The 24,213-nt window shown below is 40.6% G+C and overlaps 1 protein-coding gene across 11 annotated transcripts in view; it reads right to left on the reverse strand.

The window, feature by feature from the left end:
* Positions 1-205: 205 nt before the first annotated feature.
* TRMT9B (tRNA methyltransferase 9B (putative)) overlaps positions 206-24,213 on the reverse strand; it is a 65,748-nt gene continuing 41,740 nt past the window's right edge. For 10 of the 11 annotated variants that reach the window (XM_060291548.1, XM_060291547.1, XM_060291545.2 and 7 more), the window contains 3 exons: positions 24,008-24,162; positions 16,508-16,681; positions 206-10,951 (listed from right to left, as the gene is read on the reverse strand). In XM_060291548.1, the coding sequence (XP_060147531.1) occupies positions 9,918-10,951; positions 16,508-16,681; positions 24,008-24,162 (1,363 nt within the window). In that variant the 3' untranslated portion in view covers positions 206-9,917. Of the gene's footprint in view, positions 10,952-16,507; positions 16,682-24,007; positions 24,163-24,213 lie in introns of those variants that run through there. The other variant, XM_060291553.1, reaches the window with a different exon arrangement.

A 24,213-nucleotide genomic window follows, 5' to 3' on the forward strand; every position in this document is an offset into this window, starting at 1 on the left:
GGTTACTCCACTCACTTTGAATCCGTTACAGGCAGACCTCGGAGATATTGTGGGTTCCGTTCCAGACCATGGTAATAAAGTGAATATCACAATAAAAGAAGTCACATAGATGTTTTGGTTTCCCAGTGCATATAAAAGTTACGTTTACAGTATATTGTAGTCTATTAAGTGTGCAATAGTATTATGTCTAAAAAATTGTACATAATTTAATTTAAAAATACTTTATTTCTAAAAAATGCTAACCACCCTCTGAGCCTTCAGGGAATCATAATATTTTTACAACAGTAACATCAAAGATCACTGATCACAGATCATCACAGCAAACACAGTAATAATGAAAAAGTTTGAAATACTACGAGAATTATCAAAATGTGACACAGATACATATGCAGGGTTGCCATAGGCCTTCAATTTGTGAAAAATGCAATATCTGTGAAGCACAACCAGATGAGGTCTGCCTGTACTGATGTATCACGGTAGTGAAAACCAGGCAGGTTCTCCATAAACACCCACTTCTGGGCGCTGAGGCCTCACAAGGTGAAATGGGGGACTTTCTTCAGGATGGCTGGGCTGTGCCTCCCCCCAGAGCAGGGAGCGCTTCCTGCATGGAGTGTGCAGCTCACTTGAGCTCACACACTGAGGTCCCCCGTTAATAAAACAGAGGGGTGTGGGAGTGGATGAGGACACCCTAACGATCAACTTCACGTGGACTTCAACTCGTTTCATGGAACTTTGGGGATCCAACTGCATTTCTTTTTTTTTTGCGGTACGCGGGCCTCTCACTGCTGTGGCCTCTCCCGTTGCGGAGCACAGGCTCCGGACGCGCAGGCTCAGCGGCCATGGCTCACGGTCCCAGCCGCTCCGCGGCATGTGGGATCTTCCCGGACCGGGGCACGAACCCGCGTCCCCTGCCTCGGCAGGCGGACTCTCAACCACTGCGCCACCAGGGAAGCCCCAACTGCATTTCTTTTGATGAGAAACTTTCAGGTGCCTCTGATGAGGATGCGCACAAGCAGCCCACTGCCTTGTCCGGGGCACAAGGATGGTGGTCTCTCATTACAGGGCAAGAACAAGGCCTGTGGAAATGGCCCCACTGTGCCCCTTGAAAGTCACAGCTCCACCCACTTTATGCCAAGCCCGAAGCCTGGGCACAGGAATCTTTGCCAAGGTTCCCAAACATGGGGCCAGTGCTCAGGCTCGTGGTACGTGTGGGGCTCCCCCCCGGCAGGTTCCTTCCACCCCTGGGGCAGCACTGGGGGCCCCAACTGGCTCCCTGCCCGTGGGGCTGCTCCAGCCTTCCTCTTAATGCGGCATCTCCATTGATCAACCCTTTGGGGGCCCCGGCCTCTCAAAGGCATGGATCGGGTTAAGTTCATGGTCCTGTTCTCCTCTGGAGCAAGGGAGCCCTGAACATGAAGGTCTGGCTGCCCTGAGTTTTCAGGAGTGACTTTTGGGAAGGAAGGGATTTCCCTTTGTATCTCCAACTCTCATGCCCTTCATTGTATACTTAGCCAAATACCGTGGCCTCTTTCTCTTCAAGAGAAAGAAAAAACCAATAACGGACGGTTGAATATTGGTCACTGGTGGTTGTAATCCTTGATCAGTGAACTCCGAGGACCAAGCCCACAGCATCAGTTATCATCAGTCCTCAAATAAAAATCTCACAGATAAGTGAACACTTAACTCTTCCCACCTGGGAGCCTTAGAGAAAGATGAAAGGACTTAGAAGTACGGGATCTATGAGGAGAAGACATCTTGGGAGGAGACTCAAAATGCGGGGAGTCAGTGAAGTTGAGACACAGCCCTCCACAGGCAGCTGATCCCAGGAGTGGAATTCCAGCAGCCAGAGCTGGACTCTTCCTTTCTCGTGCTCAGAAGCCAGGCTTGGAGTCGTCGGTGGGTGGGAGAGCTCCGTTATTACGTCCATTTAGGTGGGCCATTTAAAATGGCAAATGAGGGTTGGTTTCTGGAGGTCAGGGTTGGGGGTGACACGGAGAAGAAAGACACCAGGTGCAAAAGTGACTGGAGCTGGAAAGGTGTTAGTCAACTTGCCGTTTTTCGTTTTTAATTGGAGAGACATAAGGGACAAAATCATGGATGAGGCAGGAAGGCTTTTTCATTGCTAAAGGTGAATATGGAAAAGTAATGCTGTCAGTTACCCTAAATGCACAGGGCTGTAGGAGGGTGAAGATGGAATCGACGTGTAGCAGTGGGATCGGGGTGATTTCCCTGAAGATGGGACCTGAGCTGGGGGCTGCAGTGTGACAAAGGCCTGGATGGATGCAAAGGGCCGAAAGCCCCCGAAGGAATACAGTGTGGTGTGGTGGGAAGGGCAGGTCTGGTTCTTGGCTGGGGCAAGTCCCTCCTTCTTGGAGTCAGTGACAGCTTAGGTCCCTGGCAGCTCAAGCATCTGTCAGTTTCCCACCCCCTGAGACTGCTTCCAGGTACACCATCGTCATGGGGACTGTCTTCTGTGCCCTGACCCTGGGGACTGGGCGGGGAGCGATGCCTACAGTAAAAAGCAGGCACTGAAGCTGGTGATTTCCTTCTGATTCCAACCGTCGAGAAAACTCTAAAAACTGCTAACAAACCCGTGACGCATAGAGCTTTTAAAGCTGAATTTACACTTAGATGTTTCAAAAATGCAAGATGAGCACAAAGATGGAAGAAGTGATGGTTTCTAAAGACAAGAACTAGTGATGTTTTTAAACTGAGAGATTTCTGCCAAAGAGTGCATAGTGCATGATGGAGGCTTCGTTGATTCTTGCCAAAAGATGGGCACAGGTTGTATTTCATTTGTCGTCGGTACTTTTCATTTTTGTCTCCCAAGCGGCCATGCTCGGGCTAGTAACTGATGGCTAGATAATTGGTCACTGGTTGGTTTTCATTTTAACCCTTGATCAGTGAACTCCAAGGACCAAGCCCACATCATCAGTTTTCGTCAGCACACGGATGCTTGGGGAGATGCAGTAGCTTCTTCCATTGCTCGGGGAGATGCTGAAGGGATGGGAGGTGGTCAGGGCTGCACATGCCAGGGCACCATCTGCTGCTCGAACGCGGCCCTGCTGGGAGCCACAGCAGTGCCGGCCTCAATCCCCTTTTACGTCACACCCCCAACTCTGATAATGAGCTGACAGCCTGCAGATGGAGCAGGTCAGGAAAAAGAATAAAAGTGCTTGCATTCCAATAACATAAAAAATGATGCTCTTTCAATATTAGTATTGTATTTTCACACATGCCCACTTTCAGATAGTCTAATACATCTTTATTCATCTTAAAAGATGTCTTTTTGCTTTAGTCAATAATATCCCTTTATTAACCCCTTAATGACACTGTGTTATTAAATGGCTAGCTTCGTTTCTTTTCGACAAAGCTAACAGAATCCAAATACAAATTCGCCCAGTTCTGTTGAGTCTAAGGAGAGGTGCCTGTGTGAATGGAAAGAGGGTAATACCTGTCCTGTCACACTCAAGAGTGGAGATGAAAGGCAGAATTTTGTTCATCTAGTAACATTTTTGAAAGTACATTTAGACATAACAAACTATCTTATACATTTCATAGGCATACAAATTACACTATTTTTAATAATACTTACTACAAAAGATCCTAAACATTATTGGTTAATGCAAATAAAATACCTCCAACTTAGTACAAACGTCACGATATTTTACATCAACTTGTCCTTTTAGAACTATTGCTAGCTTCATCTGGGAAAAGCTAAAGTAACTAACTATATTGTAGAAGAAAAGGATTTTTGCACTTTTGATACAAATACACGTCAACACCAGAGGAGGCACAATAATATATGACAGTTCTCTTCATATTTCCCCAAAACAAAATGTATTCAATGAAATACATTTCCAGTGTAATTGCTAATTTAACGTTTTTACAAGTGCATAAGAAGGTCACTAGTGACAGCAAACACTAGATGTCGAGGAATATACATACATATATATTTACATAATACATATTTAAGAGAACATCTAAAGAAAATGGGACAGTTTTTACATACATATTCAAAGTATCTGAGAAATTCCACTGGGGTCCACATTAGTGAGCCTTAAGTATTGCCAGGGTAATAAGTAGTGTAAATAAGTAGAATAGAAAAGCAAACCTTTACTAATGGTGTCCGTCTACATACGTTAATAGAAAATCTCATGGAAGTGGTATGATTGCATTAGAGAAATGCCTGTCATTCAGCCAGATTCCCTTCTGGGCGAGCATAAATACAAATGTAAATTTTTCATGGAATTCAACATTCAGTTACACTGGCTACAGATTAATGACAGTGACCCTCTGTCTTTTCTTTATGGAGGTAATATCCAGAGAAGAATAAATGTTTTGTGTGGAGAAAATATATTTTTACATGTAGATTAATTAATAATCAGTTGGGTTGGGTAAATTATATTTTTGCCAGTTCTAGCTGAAGGAGAGACAAAATATATATTGATTTGCCCCATGAGAGATCCAATTTGACAATCACCTCTCACAAGCGGTCCGTCAGATTGGCCATGTAGATTACATTATAGCTCTGCTCCCACCCAGGTAGAGTGATGACAAGGCATAAGCAATTGGGAAAGACCTGCTTCTAGAGGGGAACAGAATGTGGGTTATAACTGAAATGATTCACATTCCTACGAATGCATCACATACTGGAGGACCATGGTGAATAAAAAATAGGCAGTTCACAGTGAGCTCTTTGATTAGCTCTCTTAGGCTTCCGTGATTGCATTCCCCATACCATGCCAAATGCTTTCTATGTGCATTACCATTTCAGTCCTTAGTTGGTAAGAGTTCTTTTAAAATATTCCCACTCCAGTTTTGTAGCTATTCGAGGTTGCAGATATGGAGTCTATAATATCAAACCAGTAATCATAAATTTGAGTTGAGATTGGGATGAGGGGGGTTGAGTGTTCTGGTTTGAGGTCTGCTGATGCTTCTGTAATTCCCTTCCACTTCCATGGTTCTTCCATCTGTTGGATGGGTGTGTGATGACACTTATCTCAGATGCCCTTTGAATTGACAGAATGCAGTCTGTTTCATGCATTTTTCTTTGGAGAAGGATTACAGTTGGCATTTAAAATTCAAGTTTATATCCAGGGGATGTGATAATTACTTGTCATTATGTAAATCCTAATGAAAGTGTTGTTTAAAACAGCAGATTGCAAAACAGAAAAAAAATGTTTGCAATTGCAAGAGATGAGCCTGAAAAACACTTGAGAGAATTTATGAAGTGGGGGATGTGCAGGCCATCCTAAGGAGTCTGCATTTTACTCTGTTGGGTGTGTTATTTTCTGAAATGTATTCCACAGAATGCTTGTGCCAGAGGATGTTACCATGTTGAGGGCAAGCTCAGTTAAATCAAATCCCAGTTTACTTTAGGGGAAGCCTTAAATATGCTCATATGCGTTGAGATTCTCTAAGAGGGGTTTTTGTAAATTGCTTTTCTCAAGCAAACGAATAGAATGCAGTAGTAGGTGCACAAGGAATATGAAAAAAACTGCTCCAGTTTGGCACTTTCTGCTCAGTTAATTCTTATATTCGGTGTATCCTCGATATACCTGATATTCTTTGCCGTATTATCCTATGTATTTGGCACATAACAGGGTTCAGTGAACAAACGGAAGGAATGAAATATCTGAATAGCCCTCTATTTTCTCACCTATAAAATGGGAAAACAATAATACCAATTTTTAGAGGATCGAAGAGTTGGATAAAAGTGATCACAGAGCATTTTGTTACTATTTTTTTTAATTAAAATCAAATGGAAAGAGAATTACAAATGAAAAAAGTTAATATAAAAGATAGGGAAAAATATATAAGGGATTCCTGTCCAATTACTGTATAACTGTGAAATCTTTGCTTAACCTTACTAAAGCTTATTTGGAAAGGGGCTAATCACACTTCCCTTGAAATGTTCTCATAATCTGCCTTGCATCATGACTGGGGGTTTACAGTGTTGTGGGTAAGAACACAGGCTGGGAGGCAGCTGCCTGGTTTGAAATTCAGCCCTGCCCTTTACTAGATGAATGTGGCATTGGGCAATTTAATTGATTTCTTTCTGACTCAGTTTTCCTAATCTGCAAAGTGGGAGCAATAAGTATACTTAGCAATGGTGAGGATTACAGATAAAATAATCCATGTTAGATATTTAAGAAGTTAGCTGCTGTTATTATTTCATATTTCCTACACAATACGAGAGACATGCTCAGGCTTTTGCCCTAATTTGTTCTTCCCAGACTGCAGCTGCCCGGCCAGTGGTTATACCCCATTTCCCCCTCCCTCCCAAACTGAGTGCTCACAACTCATTTTTTTTTTTGCGGTACGCGGGCCTCTCACTGCTGTGGCCTCTCCCGTTGCGGAGCACAGGCTCCGGACGCGTAGGCTCAGCGGCCATGGCTCACGGGCCCAGCCGCTCCGCGGCACGTGGGATCTCCCCGGACCGGAGCACGAACCCGCGTCCCCTGCATCGGCAGGCGGACTCTCAACCACTGCGCCACCAGGGAAGCCCAGTGCTTATTCTTTTGATGGCCATTAATATACAAGTACGTTAACATTACTAGCTGATTTAAATCTGGATTATTTTCTCTCTGGATTACTGCTAATTTTTGCCAGTTCAACTGATGGTCAGTTAAAACCCAGAGGAAGTACTGACATCTAGAATTTGGAAGGACACAGAAAGGCAAACTAAAAACAGAAATCACACACCATCTTGTATATAGGGATGTGTGGTGAGAAGGGAAGAACAAATGAAATTGATAATCCAAGACGTGTGTTGATGGTTTCTTAGTTACCATGACTTGCTGGTGTCATTTAATCACTTTGGTGACAATTTTAAAAATAATAGTTTGAATGGGCCGCTCGCCTGGTTGCATCCTTTGTCCATGTTAACGCACTTCCCCCAAATCGTTTGACTGTTTATGGAATTCCTCAGGTAGGCCAGTGAGGCATCAATAAGCCAGCAGAGGTTTTTAAGGCCCTTCCAAGAATCCCCCGCACATGCTCACCTCCACTTCAGATAGTGGGACTCTGCAGTGATGCCAACAAGTAAAGGGGAATGGACAGGAAAGACACTCCTTGATCCAGTGTTAGTAACAGAGTCTAAGTTTTCAAAGTATGTACTTCAGATAGATTAGCAAAATCTATAATAGAGCAAGTTAAGGCCGACTGAATACTCACAAATAACCTGTGTATGTTTAAACTCACTTATTTGTATTTCCTTTTAAGGACAGTCCTAATATGAACATAATTTATTTTAAATGATCAAGATATTTACATTAGGTTGGGTCTTCAAGGGCATATATATCATGTATATATGAAGTATATGGATATACCATATCCATATATATCCATGGAGATTTATACATATATATGTATGTATATATCTCCAAAGGCAGAAGTTAGATTTAAGAGTGCTTTGCACATGAATACCAAAGAGATGTTATCAACCACAAAGTCAAATATTTGCATACGAAATAACGTCTGGATGAATAGAATTCTTGTGCTTGGTAGATGGAGGGCGAAAGATCGCTATTATTAGTGTTTTTTAAATTTACAGCCCTGTCAAAATTATGTGAAAATATTCCTCTCTAAAGAACTATTCTAGAGAGTCATTTTATACAAAGTGGTGTGTGTGTGTGTGTGTGTGTGTGTGTGTGTGTGTGGAGTTGCTCATATAGGTTTGCTCAAAGCTTTTCTGGAGCCATCTAATAAACTTGAGTTCCATGTAAGTGGTGGGCTACCACCAGAAAGCCCTGACTTGAAACAGATTTCTAGCAGCAAGGCTGGGATTAAAGATACATGTGACAACAGGCTTCAAGGAGAGGAAAAATCCACTCGTAATAAAAAGGTCATCAAGCCTTAATTGTAAGAATGTCTCTGACTCTGAGAACATTTCTTTCCACCAAAAACCCCCACTAACACTCATGACTTAATGTCCTCATTTAAGAAATGGAAGACATTAAATTAAATTTTAATTTATATTCCACTTTTATGTCTGTTTTCACCGTCCCTCTGATGCAAACTGTGTGCCGAACAATATAAATCGTAGATCTCACTTCCACCCGACAACCTCATCAAACGAAAAGGTGATGATGCAATCTTATTTCGAAGCCACGAGAGAGTAATAAACACCAGTACTTTTCAGATGCACATTAAAAATAATCCTTTAGGACTTCCCTGGTGGTGCAGTGGTTAAGAATATGCCTGCCAATGTAGGGGACAGGGGTTCGAGCCCTGGTCCGGGAAGATCCCACATGCCGTGGAGCAACTAAGCCCGTGCACCACAAGTACTGAGCCTGTGCTCTAGAGCCTGCAAGCCACAACTACTGAGCCCGCGTGCTACAACTACTGAAGCCCACGAGCCTACAGCCCGTGCTCCGCAACAAGAGAAGCCACTGCAATGAGAAGCCCGCACACCACAATGAAGAGTAGCCCCTGCTTGCCGCAACTAGAGAAAGCCCACGTGCAGCAACGAAGATCCAATGCAGCCGAAAATAAATAAATTAAATAAATTTTTTTTAAAAGTCCTTTAAATTTCTTTGAAAGTAGCATCATTATTTTAAGTTAGAGCACAATCACCGAATGGAAAAATAAACCCAACACAAATGAAATCTTATACTATTTTAGTAATTTCAGTGGAAAACAAAACAAGAATTGGGTTTCCTCTGGGTTTACAGTGGCCCATACAGTAAAAAGCCTTTTGTCAAGTGTTGATTCTCTCCTCATTAAGGAACTGCCTGAAACTGTATTCTTGGGTCAACTTACTTTTGCTTCTCCTAATTATATCTGTGTCTCAGAATCCACGACATGGATTTAAACAGACCCATGGTTAAATGCAAACAGATGTGGTGACCAGTGCCCAGCTATTCGTTTGTCTATAAAGTGGCAAAAATTGAACCTTTAATTAATAGGACTTGATTCTACCTAAGTCCCTAATATAACTATTAAAATGTAGTCCCTTTCAGTAAGATAAATGCCCAGATATTATTTTTAACGGTCCAACAATCAGTCCTCCACCAAGTCCAAATATCTTGTACCTTAATGATCTGTTTGTTTTGAGAACCAATAAAAAGCACTGTTTCAACCAGATTCTCATTTCCTAAGTATCCCTTCAATGCATAAGTAAAGCATCATTCCAGATGAAAACTCATTAGTCAATCTTGGTCTTGCCGTAACTGGATATTCCTGCTTCTAATAAGTTGGAAGAATACCACCTGGGTAACTTGCAACAACTTCCCTGTGCCCACATACTCCGCTCTCTACATGCTGACAGTGCCTTTAAAGCCTCTGAGCAACATCAAAAACCTTATTATTTACTTAACGTGAAGCAAGTTCGCTTATCATCTAGAAAAGTTCTCGGAACCCTTCTTGTCTCTCTCCACCATCTCTCACCTTTCTGAAGACTTTAAATAGAAGCAAGGCCTTGGCAACGAAATAATTTATCACCTGGTTCAAATTACATTTGTGCCCTGGTACAAGTTTACCTATTATCTTGCACACAGATCTAAATTATAACCAGAGAAGTAGGAATTACCCCCTTCCTATATACAAATGATGTTTTTAAAAGGTATACTTAAAAGCAGAATCTTTTGAAGTCGCTATATAATACTGAAAACCAGTATACATGTATTGTTGTAGTGATTCAGCTGTATTGAAGTTCATGTTATATTGCTTCTTCAGATCTCTTATATTAACATTTAACCACAAATACTCTTTGTCAGATGCTTCAGATGCCAAGCACTGTGCTTGTCTATAGACTAAAAAGATGATGAATTCATAGTCTCTATAGACCAAAATATAAATGGATTCAATACAGACCAAATGACGAAATTGGATGCCCATTCAGGGGACCATATCACAGACCCAGTGAGAAGAATGGGGTTCATCTTTTGGAGGAGATGTCTGAAATGATCCGATCAATCACAACTTTCCTTCTTCTCTGCAATGATACACCAGTTGCCATGATCATTCCCAGAGCTCAGAATATGGAGTTCCGACACACTGTCCTTCAGCAGGCCATAGAGCTCGCCTTCTCGAAACACGTGGTAATAGCGCATAAAGGCACCAGATTCCAAAATGTCGGGCTGTTGTTCTTCGACAGAAATGGTGTCACCTGGGTTGGAATCTTTGGAATCAGCTGCAGATATCCTCCTCCATATTTTACTAGCAGAAGGGGTACCCTCTTCTAAGTTACCTGCATCCGTACAATTCTCCCCGGTATTGGTGCTACCCAGAAAATTCCCATCTCCATTTCTCCTCACGCCTCTTGGATGGTCTCCATTTAGGTGTTTGTGTGTGGCGGGCGCTCTCAGCCATTCCAGGCGTTTCTGAGAAGTCTCCACAAACACTTCCTCATCTAAATGTTGCTCTCCTGTCGAAAATGGCTCTGGATGATCTAAGTCGAAACTTGAGTGTCTTGAAGGCTGGGTGGATATCGTGCTATTGGCCCAACTTTCTGTGTTTTTCAAGGGTCTCATTTTTTCAATTTGCTTCCTCAGAGTTGATTCATCCAAAGATCTAGAGGAAAACCAGGAACGAAAAGATTTCCCCAGCGTGTTATAGAATCCGTTTTCTTCCTCGCCTTCCTTGGAAATATTTGCACAGCAGGTGCCAGCTAGAGCAGAGTCACGGTCCACGCTGCGGGACCGCCTCGAATCACAGCGCCCCTTAAAACAAATGGGACAGCGACACGCAGAGCAGGGAGGGGGGTAGGGGTGGCTTCTTTCTGGATGGCCGCACTGCTTCTTTCTCCCAGGCTGGCTGGATTCCGAGAGGGGCTGGGAGCACAAGGCTTTGTTCCATGGAACAAGGACGTCTTGCTTCTCAAAGTGCCGGTTCTTTTGTTCCATGGCCCAAACATAAATCATCAGCTGGCCTCCAGGAACTAAGACCCTGGCCATTTCCTTTATTGCTCTGATTCTTCTTTGTTTTGTAGAAAAATGATGTATGACTGAAAAAGAAGAAACTAGATCTCAGTGGGTATATACACACGTAAACCTACACGTTTATAGGCTAGTATTTTCCATATAAAAATGATGCATCTTTTTTCCCAAATAAAGACTTTCATTAGAATTATATCACAACTGTTTTCTGGGTGGAAGAATGGTAAAGAGAGAGGTATGCTTTATTTTTTAAAATTTTATATTGGACATATATACACTACCAAACGTAAGGTAGATAGCTAGTGGGAAGCAGCCGCATAGCACAGGGAGGTCAGCTCGGTGCTTTGTGACCGCCTGGAGGGGTGGGATAGGGACGGTGGGAGGGAGGGAGACGCAAGAGGGAAGAGATATGGGGACATATGGATATGTGTAACTGATTCACTTTGTTATAAAGCAGAAACTAACACACCATTGTAAAGCAATTATACTCCAATAAAGATGTAAAAAAATAAATAAATAAAATAAAGTTCAGGAAAAGAATTTTATATTGGAGTATGGTTGATCAACAATATTGTGTTCGTTTCAGGTGTACAGCAAAGTGATTATACATATACATGTATCTATTCTTTTTCAAATTCTTTCCCCATCTAGGTTATCTATTACAGAATGTTGAGCAGAGTTCCCTGTGCTATACAGTAGGTCCTTGCCGGTCATCTATCTTAAAACATGGGAGCGTGTACATGTCAATCCCGAACTCCCTAACTATGCCTTCTCCCCACCCTTCCCCGCCCCAGTAACCAGAAGTACATTCTCTAAATCTGTGAGTCTGTTTCTGTTTTGTAAATAAGTTCATTTGTATCATTTTTAAAAAAAATTCTACACATAAGTGATATCACATATTTGTCTTTGACTGACTTCACTTAGTATGATGCACTTTTGACATGTAGTAATGATTGCTTATAGTATTTAATAATGTTAATATAATATGAAATTGTGTATACTTAAGAGAAAGCAGCTTATAGGTCATCATTTTACTTGCAGTCTTTGCAAAGTTAAAGTGAGAGTCAAGCAGGACTGCCTGTATCTAGTCTTAGGTGGGTTATTAGGCATATTTTTATCCAACAGTATATAGAAAGCACTGGTCTGTTAGCTTCTAGAGTTTAATCACACTGTGTCAAGAGAAAACATCAAATTATTTTTCCATACATATGCCTATCACTTATCTCAGGTAGGAAATTAGCACTCAGGAAAGTCTGGACACTACTGCTCAGATATGAGTAGAGAGGGAACAGAGAAGATTAAACAGCTCCTGTAAGCTCAGCATAATCCAGACGTTAGTAATGGTTTCAGGCAAATACATCTCTTTAGTTTACCTGCCACAGAGAGATAGTAAGTGCCTAAAATGAGATGATTATATGGCTAAAGGTGTCAAAGGAAGATTATACGAGAGGCACACTTTGTATTGTTCCCAATCAGATTTGCTTTCCTATCAGCAGTGCACAAACCCTTGTTTCTCTTACTGTACCATGCAGCAGTGCGAGAGGTATTAGGTTCAAATGCATTTAAACAACAGGACACCACTGTATTTTGTCCTAGATCTACCAGTGACCAGCCTTGTGATCTCTGACCAATTACTTTACTTCACTAGGTGTCAGGCTGTTCTCCCCAATCCCCATCCCCAAAGAAAGGGCCCTTTATAATGGTCAGTTTGAAAGCTTACACTTCTCGAAGTAGTGTCGTGGTCAATGAGCTAAAAGGGGGCAGAGAAGTCAGGACTGAGTAAGGCTTAGGACAGTACTAACGTTCACATCTATGACTACTCCTGGCCGTTAGTGTCCCCCATAACTTGCACCTCATTCGCTCTGGAACTTCCATGGGTGTGTTTTCTAAATGCAGGTGGTCCTCGTCATCTGTGGATTCTGTATCTGCAAATTTGCCTACTTGCTAAAATTGTCTTGTGACTTCAGAACTCAGTATGCTTAGCATTTTTGTAGTCATTCCTTGACATGCATAGAACAGCCAGAAAGTTGAGCCTCCCAAGGCACACGTTCCCAGCTGGGGTCCAGCGAGGAGACGCTCTGCCTTCCTGTCTCAGCTCTGGTGCTGTCAACAAGTGTCCTTTTCACAGTCTGTTTCGTGCCGTGTGTTTTCGCATTTTGGTGTTTTGTTGGTGGTCTCTCTGTTGACGATCCCTCACAGCCCTGCCCCAGCACCGGGTGGAAGTGCTGTCTAGGGTTCGTAAGCCGTAAGGCTGCGATGTGTCTTACAGAGAAAATATGTGAATTAGATGAGCTCCTTTTGGGTGTTATAGTGCTGCTGGCATGAGTTCAAAATTAAATAAGTCATCTTTAAACAGAAACACACATAAAACAAGATGAGGTGTTGATTAGTTGACAAAAGTATTGTGACCAGAGGCTTACAAGAACCTAATCCTATATTTCCCCTGGGAGCAAATGTTCAGTATTTGTTAATTCAGTGTTCATGGGACATTACAGAAGATAACCGCGGTGAATAATGAGAATTGACTGTATTCTTGTGTTTTGGCCATTAAACAAAAAACGCTATTAAACCAGGACTATTTTAATACAGTAATTTCTTTTTATCAGATTTATAGGTCTTCAACATTTCAGAATTTTTGGCTTCAGAAGTTGGTTTTTTTTTTTTTAAATATTTATTTATGTATTTGGCTGTGCCGGGTCTTAGCTGCAGCATGCAGGATCTTTAGTTGTGGCATGTGGGATCTAGTTCCCTGACCAGGGATCAAACCCCGGGCCCCTGCAGTGGGAGCGCGGAGTCTTAGCCACTGGACCACCAGGGAAGTCCCCAGAAGTTTTGTTTTTAAGGAAGAACATCTTTATATTTTTCATTCCTGAAATATTTGTTATGCGATAATCCATTTTAATACCATAATCTCACCCAGGAAATATCCGAATCTTTCATATTATATTTTATATTTATATTTAACATATAATACTAAGTAACTTTTAAGCCAAATGCTTTTGAAAAAGAAAAAATTTACAAATGAAGTTTTCATTACATAGAAAATGTATTATACATGCCTATGCATACATGTTCTATTAAGAAACATTGTAAATGTAACCCAAATGGGACCTAAACATATATTTATATGAATTTTATCAATGTCAGGAAACTGTGTTGAATTTTAAAGGATAAAAATGTCCCCTGTTGTTTAAAAATCATAATCACAATTTAAAGGCAAAAGTAGTACTCAGTATATGTATCCTGTAGGATAGGGTGTTGAATTGAACAAGTGGGTAGGTAGAATTCAATGACTGGACTCCAGAATCAGAAATTACACAAGATCATCTTTAAAGTCCTGTTATATCTTGGGATTTTATGATGTATTGTTATTTAATTTTTCAAGGGTGTTTGTCTCATCTAACTGGAAGCATTCAGAATCCGTGGGCTTAGCATGGAGCAGAATTTTTCAACCTCAGCATTGTTGGCGTTTGTAAACAAGCTAGATGATTCTTTCTTGTGGGAGCTGGGGAGGCAGCAACTAGATGACCGCAGCACATACACATAGCCAGCTGTGACAACCAAAAATGTCTCCAGACATTGACAGGCATCGCCTGAGGGTGGGGGGCCGTGTAACCGCGAGTTGCGAACCACTGGCACGAATAGTTGGTTGACACTATTTCAACAGATGAACAAATTTTTATAAAATTTTGGTCATACTATACTTTTTTTTAACATCTTTATTGGAGTATGATTGCTTTACAATGGTGTGTTAGTTTCTGCTGTATAACAAAGTGAATCAGCTCTCCAGACACATGTCATACTATTCTAAAAGTAAGCAGAAAGACTGTTTCTTTTTGTAATCTGTGAGTAAAACGTAAGGAATGTATAATTAGGTATGATGTGTACTGTCTCATTATTAAATGACATGGAAAACTATATATTTAAAACTATATTGCTTCATGTTAAGCAAGAAATGCCAACATACAGAATTCTAAATAGCGAAGTAAATATATATGAACATAGGAGAGATGGTTTATTGAAAGTTCTCATAATATAGTTCTAAATGTAAAATCTAATTGGAAACTGACTGCACCACGTTAATTTATAGTTACAGTTCATAAAAACACATGCTGGGTTTCCACCTAAGGAAGTATTTTTCATTGGAAGATGGCAACCAGGTGTGCTCCATTTCCTCTGTGGGCAGGAGACTTAAACTGAAAGAAAAGAAAGACTTAACCATGTACAACATGGAGCATTTCCCCAAAGTAAGAAAGTTGGTCAGTAGCCCCACGCCTGCAACAGTGGTTCAGCAGCACAGGCTCTTTGTAGGTAGCCAGCTGTATAGACTCTACAACTAAAGTAAACAATAGAAGAGCAAAAAAATACACTTCTCTGACCTCCCTCCAATTTCTGGTTCTTTAGGTGGCATGACCAAACCAAAAATTCTTCCTACTAAAGATTCAGAGCATTGTATAGTGTTGCTTGGTTCAACAAGAATCCCTTCTCTTAATGCGTAAAACCAAATGGACTTAACAGTTTCAAACTGTTAAGCAAAGAAGTAGGGCTGTCAAAGAGCAGGTTTCCATGGCAACCACCTCCTGCCAGTCCTAACTAGTTCCAAGGTTATGGCATCCAAGCCGGCATCCCCTCACTATGCAAAGATACAGGCCCCAGCTAATGGTGGAAATACCGATTTCTCATCTAGTCCAGGACGGAGCAAACAGTCTTATTCCATATGTTTATCTGCAGTCAGTTTTATATAGATTCACCTTGCTTTGATAAAGCTTGTTATATTCAAATACATGAATTTTTTTAAAGTGTGTTGGAGGAAATAATTTGCCCTGCAAAAGATTTTTCACTTGGGGAAAGGATTTGCCACGAGATTTCCTTAAATAACATGATTCCCCAGCATACTTAAACATGACTAACACACTAAGTTTCAGGACTGTATGTATTGAGTAAAATGACCCTTACCTGTGTATATTTCAAGCATGGATTTCTGCTGTTTCTTTTCATTTTTGGCATGTATATCTCATGGGCACACTTGTTGGGGGAATATGAGGAATGTATTCCCTAGATTTATGAACAGTCTCTGGCAGTAAGAGAGCAGAGTGGCACTATAAAAACAAGGCAATCTGGGACCAGGTGGGACCATCTTCCCCAGCGACTTTTGTACAGTGAGTGGCAGGTTGGTGACACATCCTTCCAGTGACATTCAGTGCCTTAGTCCCACAATATTCTGCTAATAAAGGGCACACCTGTGGCCTGGAAAAGGTAATATGACTTCTAAAGATCTACTTCACGTTGAAAGAATCTGGCTTCATTTCAATAGAACAAAGTACTATTTTCAATGAGTACAATTCCTCCAATACTTTCTTACTCGTAAGTGAAAGAAATTGGAATGAGTCATCAAAAAGAAGAAAACAACAGTTTGAGGGTTGAACTAGTAAAAACAATCATATGTACCACCATAAGTACATTTGAACTTAGTTAAATAGTTCAGTTGCAATATTTTTAAAAATTAGATAAAATGAATTACATAGATCTTTCTACAAAGAATGGATGTTGAGTTGTGAGAGCAGCCTCAACCAGGTAATGTTATTCTCATGGTGAAGAGTGAATGCGTGACGGGGCTGCCTTACCTCCTATGGAGATGATGGCGTCGAAGCCCTGATCCCTAAAGGGGAGATTAAGGTTGTCACATACCATGACTTCACATCCTCTACTCCGGGCAATCTCTACCAATGGCGCACAGTAGTCACAGCCCAGGGTATGTACCTGGCTGTTCACTTTAAGATACTTTCCAGTTCCACAACCTGTAAGAGAAAAACCTGTGTTACACGCTATCCTTAATGGAAAGTGGAACATTGTCGGTTACTTTGTCTTATCACAGGGAATAGAAATAAATTGATACAGACAAACCTCGGAGATGCTGCGGGTTCCATTCCAGACCCTTGCAATAAAGCGAATGTCACAATGAAGCGAGTCACATGACTCTTTTGGCTTCTCAGTGCATTTAAAAGTTACATTTACACTATACTGTGGTCTGTTCAGTGTCCAACGGCATTATGTCTACAAAAACAATGTACATACCTTAATTTTAAAACAGCGTATTGCTAAAAAATGTTAACCATCATCTGAGCCTTCAGCAAGTCATAATGTTTTTGCTGGTGGAGGGTTTGAAATACTGTGAGAATTACCAAAATGTGACACAGAGACGCGAAGTGAGCAAATGGTGTTGGAAAAATAGCACCAATAGACTGGCTCAGTGCAGGGTTGCCACAAACCTTTAGTTGGTACAAAACACAATACAGAATCTGGGAAGTGCAATAAAATGAGGTCTGCCTGTATTAACTAACCAAGACAGAACACAACATGGATTGAAGGTACACACAAAAACAAAAAGAAAAGCCTTCAGGGAGCACATACATGTTTTTATATAGGAGATAAGAGGAAACGAAAATGGGAAAAAGAAATATTATTTATTGTATATTTAATGAGGTCATGTCCACAGGGCTTTCTTAACAGGATAGCACAATCAAGAAATGTCAGCTGGCCTCCAGCAGAGAATAATAGTTCCCTAGGATCCTAGTGACAAGGTCCAGTCTCTTTACAAAAGTTACCTTCACACACATATTTCATTATGTTTAGGTCTACATGTTCTGGGCATTTATTCTTGTGTTATCTTGCCAAACCTTCATCACTTGCTGGCTATATAAAACAGACTACTGTCAACAACTTTTCAATGGGTATAGATAAAATAACTTACACAATAAAACAGGCCTTTCAAAAATTTAAAATTTGAATGAAAAAAGGATTTCAGCATCTTTTTATCCAATCTGTTGTCAGTGCTAGGTTTTAAATGATCTCCATTAACTCTGAATACAACTCTGACAAAGAACTATTTTTTCTTAAATAGACCATTTAAAAAAAATATATATTTGTTTACTTGGCTGCACCGGGTCTTAGTTGCAGCACACGGGATCTTTAGTTGCAGCATGCAGGATCTAGTTCCCTGACCAGGGATTGAACGCGGGCCCCCTGCATTGGGAGCTCGGAGTCTTAACCACTGGACCACCAGGAAAGTCCCTTAAATAGACCATTTTTGACATTCACTTTCTGGTGGCAGAGACCCAAGTAATTCAAGATTTACACAGCCCAAAGATTTAGATCAGTCAGATCTCACAGATATTATGGTGAAGAAGGTAGTAACGTAAAGGAATAATCATCTTGAAACAAAGCCTTCTGTGATCTAGTACCTAGTATTTTATTCTAGTACAGACATATCTATTTCCTTTTTCAGAAATATTTAAAGATGTCATTAGAGTTGATATCCCTACCTGCTGGCATTAGCTCTAAATTTTTTTGCCTGAAAACTATCTACCACTATTCAAAGATGATTAGTTTGCTGCTTTTGAAATACATCTCAACACTCTTTGATAACTCCTCCTTAATAGGTGCTATTCAAAATTATGAGACACTAAAAGCAGAATTAAGATTCATTGATGCCAGCTGAGACAGTGGAGAGCTTGTGAATAAAAAATAAGATTTCCAGCTTCATTATTTCAATGTAAATGATTGAGGTCTTGGAAATATTTTAGATCTCGTAGCCACTGTTTCTAAGAATGCTTTTGCAAAAAAGGATCCAATATTTGAGGGCAATCATGGGGAAGATATAATTCACAAAGTATTTTAAAATTGAAATCCTGAACATTTCAAAGACGATGCTCATATTTTAAGAAAAATCATCTTGTAAATTTTTTTGCTGTTTTGAACTGGCTCAGGGGATACATTTAGAGAAATGAAAGGGAAAATTACTTCAAAGATACTAATAAAAACAGGTTCATAGAACATTGGAGCTAGAGGGACTTGTTCAGAGAGCATATGGTAACAACGAGGAAACTGAGGTCTTTTCAGATTTCATCATCTCCTGAAACGTTTCCAGTGCCCCTGATACCTTTGATATCCTGTATTTGTTTCTCTCTCTTTTTTTTATTTGCAGCCATGCCGCGAGGCTTGTGGGATCTTAGTTCCCCGACTAGGGACTGAACCCGGGGCCACGGCAGTGAAAGCACTGAGTCCTAACCACTGGACTGCCAGGGAAGTCCCCTGTATTCATTTCTAATGGCATTCATTTTTAAGGATAGTAATGGAACTCCTGAATATGATGCAATTATCCATTTTCAAAGTGCAGACACCGAGATGCTAGAGAGGGGAGATTTTATCCTAATGAGGAAATCAAGAATACTGCCAAGGCTAGTCCCTCATTATCTTAAACATGCAAGAAATAAATCAGAACATTTTTGGTACTGCAGCTCCTGTACACAACAGTCATGCTCCTTTACAAAATCTCAGTGATAACCTTCTGTAGTTCTGCAGAGATACCGTAGCAAGTGTCTGCATTGCTTCTGTTCCCCTCTATTTTGTATTCTGCACCTCACTACAACTAAGGAAGAAAACAGATAATTGCCTCAATTCAACAAGGTATTTTGGCCCATGGTGGGCGAGTATTTGCTAGAAATAATTAATCTGAATGTTCCCTCTGAAGTTTGCAGAAAGAACTACATTTTATAAATTAAGAGTTTTTTGCTAAGACCTTATCTGAAAGAGAATTCTCTTTTGCTATGGGAAAAGGAAGAATATAGCCTATTTCTTTCTCCTTTTATGTACATCTTTTGAAGTCAGAGATGAGGCAATATGTTTTATTCTGCAGGCCTGGTGCCTGCCCTTTAGTAGGAGCTCTAAATGTTTATTGACTCAGAGAAGGAATGGTAATTAGAGAATAACTTAGCAAATGAAGTCTGACCATAGACTATGGGAATAAATAATTGAGAGTTAAAAGGCAAGAAGAATTTTAATTCTTGAAAAATTAATTTTAGTTATGTATACAAAAATAAAAATTTCAATACCATTAGGATAGTTGTCTCTGATGTCACGTAAAAAGGTCACCTTGCTCAAAAAAGAATCTAGTTCTAGTCTTTATTCTGCTTCCTAAACTAATCCAAGTAAAGCCCTCAAACCACAGAACACCTTCCATGTATCATCTTCTTTTTTTCTTAAATGTTACAGTCCATTTTTATTCATAATTGATTAGTTTAATATTTGCTTGAATTGAGAGAAATATGGGTTTTATATATATATAGGGATAAGGTTATAATAAAATGGTTTGGTTAACCAAATGTGGTTCAGTTTTATTTTTTATTTTATTTTATTTTATTTTATTTTATTTTTTTGCGGTACGCGGGCCTCTCACTGTTGTGGCCTCTCCCGTTGCGGAGCACAGGCTCCGGACGCGCAGGCTCAGCGGCCATGGCTCACGGGCCCAGCCGCTCCGCGGCACGTGGGATCTTCCCGGACCGGGGCACGAACCCGTGTCCCCCGCATCGGCAGGCGGACTCTCAACCACTGCGCCACCAGAGAAGCCCATTTTATTTTATTTAAAAAAAATTTTTTTGGAGTACAGTTGATTTACAATGTTGTGTTACTTTCTGCTGCACAGCAAAGTGAATTAGTTATACATATACATATATCCACTCTTTTTTTTTTTAGATTCTTTTCCCTTATGGGCCATTACAGAATATTGAGTAGAGTTCTCTGTGCTATAGAGCAGGGTCTTATTATTTATCTCTTTTATATATAGTAATGTGTATATGTCAGTCCCAAACTCCCAGTTTATCCCTGGCATGCACCATCTTCTAATGGCCTTAAATTACTAGCCCATTTCAGGAAAAGGTATTGCCTTAATTGCAAAGATCGCAGGATTTCCTGAGGGTCCTTTGCATTTCTGCTGTCTTTGAATCATCAACGCTCTTTATATATAAACTACAGTTCCTGCTCACTTCATTCCTGATACCTGCCCTGAAGAGTTAGGTTCCATCAGGAGCCATTATCACACATCTCAGCAGATCAGCTGGGAGTGGGGTGATGAGCTTAATAAAATTTAGCCAATAAAAAAATCGCACCACTAAAATAGCGAAGCAGCTAGATAATTCCTGTATGGGCAACTGGAACCCGATTACCTCTGCCTGTTTTTTACCTATACAAAGTTTTATTAGTCATTAATTATAAATTGCTAATCTAATAACCAGTCAGATTAAACTGTTGATGATTTTACCTAAGTGGAAAACCTAGAAAGAAAAAATATTTCCTTTTGGAGATAGTCATATTGTTCTACTTCCTTTTTTTTCTACTAATCCCTTTGGGCTTCTTTCTTTCCTTTTCATTGATTTCTTCTTCATTTCAATTTTATTTTAAAACTTGTCTTTCACTGTATAATCAAAATATTCTTATCTACTTACTGAGTGGTAAAAAGTGTAAATAGTACAAAAATCAAAAGATACAAATGGGTAAAATAATATTTACTAGATATATTTATTGATTTGCACAGCGGTACTTAAAGAATATTATTTGTGCCATAATTTGTAGTAGCAAAATGTAGCAAACAACATACATATCTGTTGGTATGGTGTTATCAGCATAGAAGGCTATGCAGCTTTTAATAGTTAGCAGTTCTATGAGAACAAACATGGAGTGATCTCAGTATATTAAAAGAAACGAGCTAGGTGTATAGCAGTTTGTGTAACATACTAATTTGTGTAATTGAAAAAGGGAAATCCACCCATGCACACACTTACATGCACAAATATGCTTATATTTATGTGAAATACCTCAAGAAGGTTATACAAGAAGCTAAGAGCATGGTGCCTCTGATGTGGATTACTTGGTGCTGGAAGACTGGGATGAGAGAATATTTTTCACTGTACATTTTTTTTGTACCTTGTTGTTAAGCCATTTAAATGGATTACCTATCAGAAATATTTTAGGGGCTCCCCTGGTGGCGCAGTGGTTGAGAGTCCACCTGCCGATGCAGAGGACACGGGTTCGTGCCCCGGTCTGGGAAGATCCCACATGCCGCGGGGCGGCTGGGCCCGTGAGCCATGGCCGCTGAGCCTGCGCGTCCGGAGTCTGTGCTCCGCAACGGGAGAGGCTGCGGCAGTGAGAGGCCCGCGTAGAGCAAAAAAAAAAAAAAAAAAATTTTTTTAGGCAATTTGTATTCCCCCCATTTTTGAATTGTTTGTTCATATGGTTTCATCATTTTGCAGGGGGGTTGTTGGTCTTTTTCATACTGACTTTGAAGAAGGCTCCACGGAGTAAGAAAACTATCTATTTTTCTATCAGATATATTGCAGATATTTTTACCTAGTTTGTTTTTGGTTTTTTACTTCATTTATATATTTGTCTAGAAATTTGCCTTGTAGAACCTTTTAAATTTTGTGTTGTCAAAAATACCAATGCAATTAACCCTCATTACTCACAGACTCTGTATCTGCCTCTTCACCTAATTGCTAAAATTTATTTGCAGGGCCCAAGTCTGTACTGGCAGCGCATGCGTGTAAAGCTTTAAACAGAAACACACGTGAAACAAGGTTAGGTATTGATCAATTGACAAAAACATTGTGACCACAGGCTCCTAGGAACCTAATCCAGTATTTCCCCTAGGGCAATAACTCAGTATTCACTAATTCAGGGTTCACGGAAACTTTATAGAACCTAACTACTGTGGATAATGACAATCAACTGTATTTTATTTTATGACTTCTCCCTTTTTTTGTGTCATACATTGAGAGGCCTTTTGCTTTTGAGAATTTTTTTTAAATTTTATAGTCATCATCTAGTCCTTTAATGAATTCATTTTCTTATACTTAAATCTTTGCTCCATTTGGAATTTTTGGTGGAAGGTATGAGAAAGTAGCGTATATATTCTGTTGTCCCCAAACCTTTTCCTCCCAACTGATTTAAGATTCTGGTACTTTGCTTATATTATGAGTGGTAAGAGTTCCAAACTCACTGCATTTTATGAAACCAGATTTTTTTTTAAAGTTGACATGATAGAGATGTTTTTAAAGACTCTCCACTTCTACGTGACATGTACCCCTTCCCCAGATTCTACACTGCTCGCACCATCTTTAACAAGCCAAAAGCCCTGGGCACATCTGTTTCTCTTACCAAAATTTAGAGGGAATGTCAAATTAGACGGAACTTGTAACTGTAGACTTACGATTCTTACGGTGCCGTATGCATGTAATTGCTAGAAAGCAGTTTTAAGTGGGCATGCTTCAAATAGGAATCCTACCATGTCTTAAAACGTAATCTTAGATCTCCTGGGCTGTGATTTACCACTTCTAGATTCCAAAAGATACTGAGCCAAAGTCCTCCAAGCAAATCATTATTTGCTTGATTATGAAGATATGATCTAATTAAAGATATGCTCTAATAATAAGACCCCTAAGGAATAGTTAAGGGAAAGGATCCATGAGATTCCTAAGAGGTTACAGGACCTCTTCTATAATCTCACAGTTCTGGCTCTCCTGTAGAAGGCGTGAGAGCTACTCAGCGTAAGCCGCCAAAACACTGTATTCATGAATGTGAATGTCTCTAAGTTTATTATTTTTTTAAATCATTCAGTGTTTTTTAAAGTATTTTTAAAATTAATTAATTAATTTTTTGGCTGTGTTGGGTCTTCGTTGCTGCGTGAGGGCTTTCTCTAGTTGCAGCGAGCGGGGGCTACTCTTCGTTGCGGTGCACGGGCTTCTCATCGCGGTGGCTTCTCTTGTTGCAGAGCACGGGCTCTAGGCGCACGGGCTTCAGTACTTGTGGCACGTGGGCTCAGTAGTTGTGGCTTGCGGGCTGTAGCACGCAGGCTCAGTAGCTGTGGCGCACGGGCTTAGTTGCTCCACGGCATGTGGGACTTCCCGGACCAGGGCTCGATCCCGTGTCCCCTGCACTGGCAGGCGGATTCTTAACCACTGCGCCACCAGGGAAGTCCACTCTGAATTTAAAATGGTCAGTTTCACAAGTGGCCATTTCAATCCTGATTTATTCAAGCAACGTCAGGTTGATTTTTGTGGGAGGACGTGCACGAAGGCTCTGAAAAAATTGCCACTGTCTATGTGTAGATTTGAGGGGCTTTTCTACTTTCTGGCTTGACTGTATGAATTTCTGCTATCAAGTGAATATTCCAGGAGCTGACATGCCAAGGACACAATTTCAGACTTCTGGTTAGAACAGAAATGAAAAATGAATCTGAAAAGGAAAGGCGTGACGGAATATATTTCAGATTACGTGGCACCGCCCCAGGTTACCTATGTCGGCGATGAGGCTGCCAGGCTTCTGGTCCTGGAGGAACTGGCGGACACGAGGCCAGGCTTTGCTCTGCAAGTCGCTGAAGTAAGGAGCGGTGCTCTCATACACATCGTGCACGTGCTGCTTCTCCAGCTGGGCGGCTGCATGATCCATCCTGGGGAAAACAGGGCCATGCCAAGGAATGCAGTTCAGAGTAGGCACCAGA

Source organism: Globicephala melas, chromosome 21 (assembly GCF_963455315.2).
Source record: "Globicephala melas chromosome 21, mGloMel1.2, whole genome shotgun sequence".
Classification (NCBI taxonomy): Eukaryota; Metazoa; Chordata; class Mammalia; order Artiodactyla; family Delphinidae; genus Globicephala; species Globicephala melas.